The sequence below is a fragment of the Borostomias antarcticus genome, assembly GCF_949987555.1.
Source record: "Borostomias antarcticus genome assembly, chromosome: 17".
Classification (NCBI taxonomy): Eukaryota; Metazoa; Chordata; class Actinopteri; order Stomiiformes; family Stomiidae; genus Borostomias; species Borostomias antarcticus.
Window position 1 is genome coordinate 1,417,062 of NC_140250.1, and position 4,485 is coordinate 1,421,546.

Consider the following 4,485-nt stretch of genomic DNA (forward strand, 5'->3'; position numbering starts at 1 on the left):
AGGAGGAGGAGGGAGAGAAGGGGGGGGGTGGTTTTCGGGGGAGGGGAGAGGGAGGAGGAGGGAGAGAAGCGGGGGGGTGGTTTTCGGTGGAGGAGGAAGAGGGAGAGAGATGGTAGGAGGGGAGGGGAGGAGAAGACGGGGGGGGGGGAGGAGAGGTTGTGGGGGGGGGGGGGGGGGGACCAGCCAGGGAGGAGAGAAGGAAGGAATGCTTGGAGAAAGTCCTCCATCCTTCCCTCTCTGTCTTCCTAGCCTCCTGTGTGCTCAGCCCCAACTAACACACACACACACACACACACATTCCCTAACAGCAAGGGGGATGCATGGCTCCCGGGAATCCTATAACATGCATGGCCTGGTCTAACCACACCTGGTAGCACGTATTACTGAGGAAGCGTACTAGCGTCAGTAGCATGCATACTCCTGTACTAGAATACTACTACGTATTACTGAGGAAGCGTACTAGCGTCAGTAGCATGCATACTCCTGTACTAGAATACTACTACTGAACAGGGACTATAGAGGTAGTTGTAGAAAATCCGCTCCTGCAGGGAGAAAGTGAACAGCTGTGTACTAGACGCCCCTCCGGAGATGAAAGGGACTGTCGAGAAAGAAAACGATCGCTTATTATTGTCTAGTTATTATTGTAGTTATTGTCTAACTGTTATTGTTAAGTAATCTTCTTCAGAGCTCATGTCAGAACATGTGTCAGCATTTTCAGCTGATTCTGTGGAAAAAAAAGATTTGCTGAAGCCTTCTGTTGGGTAGGTTGGCGTGCCAGGTCAAGACCGCGGCGGGTTGTCGTTTTTTTGGGGGGGGGGGGGGGGGGAGTCTCTCTCCAGAGCCACCTGCTGGTCAGAATAGGCGTTGCAGGACAGGATATGTCCGTCCCGTTGAGCGCACAGTCAGTCTTATTTCCTGCTGTGAGCCAAGAGAAGGGAGCAGCAATGAGAGGGTGAGATTTAAGATGACAGCTGTTTCCTGTGTGTTGTGTGAAGGTTGTTTTGGTTGTTTTGTTTGTCCACGTTTGTTTTTTTGGTCATTCACATACACACATTTGTCACCACACATACAGTAATAGAATACACACACACACACACATCATGAATGCATGATCACTGAGAAAATAGCTCATTTGCTCATAGCACTCCGTATCACATGATTGAGTTCATCCCAAGTTAGAACGATAGCTTCATGATTTGCACGAATAACATGGAGATCTATTCAAGCATCCGACTGACACGCCCATCTAAAGTGACCACTAGTAACACACGCCCATCTAAAGTGACCACTAGTAACACACGCCCATCTAAAGTGACCACTAGTAACACACGCCCATCTAAAGTGACCACTAGTAACACACGCCCATCTAAAGTGACCACTAGTAACACAAACAGACTGCTCTACGTGTTTAAGTTATTACTGGTATGCTACAGTACGGTTCTGTGTTCTGTTATGTCATGTTACTTTATTATGTTATGTTATTATTTGTGTTTTGTATGCTTTAAGTTTGTATGCTTTGAGCTGCTGTCTCTCTCTCTCTCTCTCTCTCTCTCTCTCTCTCTCTCTCTCTGTCTTTGCGTGTGTGTGTGTCCGTGCACGCGTGCGTGTGAGTACTGCCGTGCGGGTGTGTGTTCAGTAACGGGTGTGTGTTCAGTAACGGGTGTGTGTTGCAGGATTGTGTTGGGCATCATCACTAAGAAGAATGTTCTAGAGCACCTGGAGGAGCTCAAACATCACGTGGAGCCCCTGGTGACTAGCCCCGCCCCCTGACCTATCCCTGTCCACTCCCCCTTTCCACCTGTAGGCTCCGCCTCCACGGGGCGTTGATGCATGACACGTGCAAATGACTGACAGTTCCCTCTGGCCAATAGGAGCCCGTCTTTTTTTTCCCTCCTTATACTACTCACAAACTCTCTTTTTGCAGTGGGGCTGTTGGGTGTTTAGACCTGTTCTGTTGACTAGAAAACCACCCGTGTCCCCCCCTCATGTCTGGTGATTGATTAGTTGAATATTCTATCCTAACTGTATCGTAGATCGGTGTTTTGAAGCTCTCTGGGTATCCTTGATCACTATTGGTCCACTTTTCAAAGCTCTCTTGGTTTCTCTGATTGCTATTGGTCCTGATCCAGAGCCGTCTCAGCATCCTTGCTTGCTATTGGTCCTGTAATGCTGGACCTGAGTGGGAACTGTCACTAAAAGGCTTGAGTAGATCCCCTCAGCGTGGCTCTTCATCCATGCTCATCCTCCATTAGTAGTGTTTAATATCCTCTATACGTCTGAAACACATCTCTGTAATATCCTATACGTCTGGAAACACATCTCTAATATCCTCTATACGTCTGAAACACATCTCTGTAATATCCTCTATACGTCTGGAACACATCTCTGTAATATCCTCTATACGTCTGGAAACACATCTCTAATATCCTCTATACGTCTGGAAACACATCTCTAATATCCTCTATACGTCTGGAAACACATCTCTGTTATATCCTCTACGTCTGGAAACACATCTCTAGATAGACAGTGAGCATGACTTAGAATCTAAATACATATATTTTATGTATATTTATTCTCTTTTTTGATGATCTGATTCCCCTACTGTCCCTTGTCAGACATGTAGCCATGCCTGTGGTATTAGTGTTAACCTGTGTGTGTGTGTGTGTGTGTGTGTGTGTGTGTGTGTGTGTTTTGATTTATTGCCCCATACCTACCACACGTTAGCCATTTTACCTTCTCAGTTTTTGGATGTCAACTAACTACTGCTTCATCCTCTTTTTTGTGTTTCTTCTTTTTTTGTTTTTTTTAAACCCCTCCCCCTCCCCCTGGGTCTCCGTCCGGCAGATCGATGACCTATGACCCGACGCGGCGTAGCGTCGGCGCCTTAACCGCTCGGCGAGTAACCCGCCCTGGGAAAGCAAGACTTTGACTCTTGGGTGTTTTTGTTGTTGTTGATGTTTAAAAAAACAAAAATCATAAACGGGAGGGAGGGAAGAAGATGCTAGAATGATCGAGTTCCATCCTCCACCCCCCCCGCCCCCGCCCCCCCCTGCTGTAGATCTTCTGTCGTGAGACGGTGAACTTGTGGTGTTGTCGTGCTGACGATAATGATGATGATGATGCTAGTAGTTAGCGGCCTAGCGGCTAGCCGTCTTGTGTGGTGGTGATCGTGTAGAGGTAGCCCCTCCCCCCTCGCCCTCAACACCCCCCTCTGACCGCCCCGGCCGGCCCGCGCCGCCTCTTGATCTGTGTGGTGGTCCTTCGTTGGCGTTTTGCGCCCCCCCCCCCTGCAGAGTTACCGTAGCGACAGTAGCGACTAACACCCCCGCCCCCTCTTCCTACAGACCCCCCCCCCCCACCCAAGAGCCCCTCTCACCTCCGCCCCAAACAGACCTGAGTCACAAAGGTGATTCTGCTCTCTCAAACCCAGCGGGGTGCGCTTGATTCACGCCGCCCCGGAGCGACGCAACAACAAATCGAGCGACGCAAGAGAAGCCAAAGCGGTTGTCGAGGGCGTCGGCATGCACCTGAGGCCGGGGCGTGTGTTAAAGAGAACAGGCGCCGTTTGGACCCAGGTCTGGACCGCGCCATGGCGCCGTAGCGGACGAGCCTCTCCGGCGTTCGACGCCGCTGGCTCAACTCAACACCGGGCTCAACACCCCCGATCTCTGTCTCCGCTCCGTAGCGTCTTCAGAAGACTAACGCTAACAACTACAAACTACAACTACTAAACTATGAACTACAAAATATCCTCATGGCTGAATTCAAGAGCGCTAAGTCTCCAAAATTCAATTGAAGCGATCTAGTCCGCACCACATGCAATGTGTTTCATGCAGTTTGTATCCTACTGCAACTCGGTACTTTGATTGACTCTACGTCAGCCATATTTGTAGTTCAAGCCTTATTTGTAGTCCGCTAAGCGCTCTTGAATCAGCGCGGGTACTTTGACTTGGCGTTCAGAATGTCGGGTGGACAGCTGGCCAGCTGGTCGGGCTACCTGATTGGTCAGTCGGCTGGTAAGGCTGAGGTGTTCCGCGTGTTCACTTCCTCCTTCCTGTAGTGTCCTGTTCACTTCCTGTTCACTTCCTGTTCACTCTCGCCACTGAATATCTCCCCACAGGCGTCTGGGCTGTCCTCTAACCAGAATCACTGAGGCGGCGTCTCAAACGACACCATACACACCTACCGTCCAGTGCACTAGGAAGAGGTGGACTAGAAAACCAGTGCGCTGGAAAGTAGTGCACTACTTTGGGGAGTAGGGTGCCGTTTGGGACGTGCCTCCGCTCGCCTTCCTCTCCTCTCACCAGCGGGAGCCATGTTTTTGTTGGCATGGCAACGTCGAGGTCAGCTGAGTGGCGAAAATGTTCCTTATGTCACCAAAGGACCGTTGGGATAAAAAAAAAGATTTTTGAAAACACTCCCCAGTGATGTCATCATTGTTGATACTGTAGTTAAGAATGAGAGATTATCATCCTGCTTCAGATC

The 4,485-nt window shown here is 49.7% G+C and overlaps 1 protein-coding gene across 1 annotated transcript in view; it reads left to right on the forward strand.

The window, feature by feature from the left end:
• clcn3 (chloride channel 3) overlaps positions 1-1,770 on the forward strand; it is a gene marked incomplete at its 3' end in the record, with an annotated part of 16,138 nt that extends 14,368 nt beyond the window's left edge. Inside the window, 1 exon segment of the mRNA XM_084451548.1 lies at positions 1,655-1,770. Within this exon segment, the coding sequence (XP_084307674.1) occupies positions 1,655-1,770 (116 nt within the window).
• Between the last annotated feature and the right edge of the window lie 2,715 nt (positions 1,771-4,485).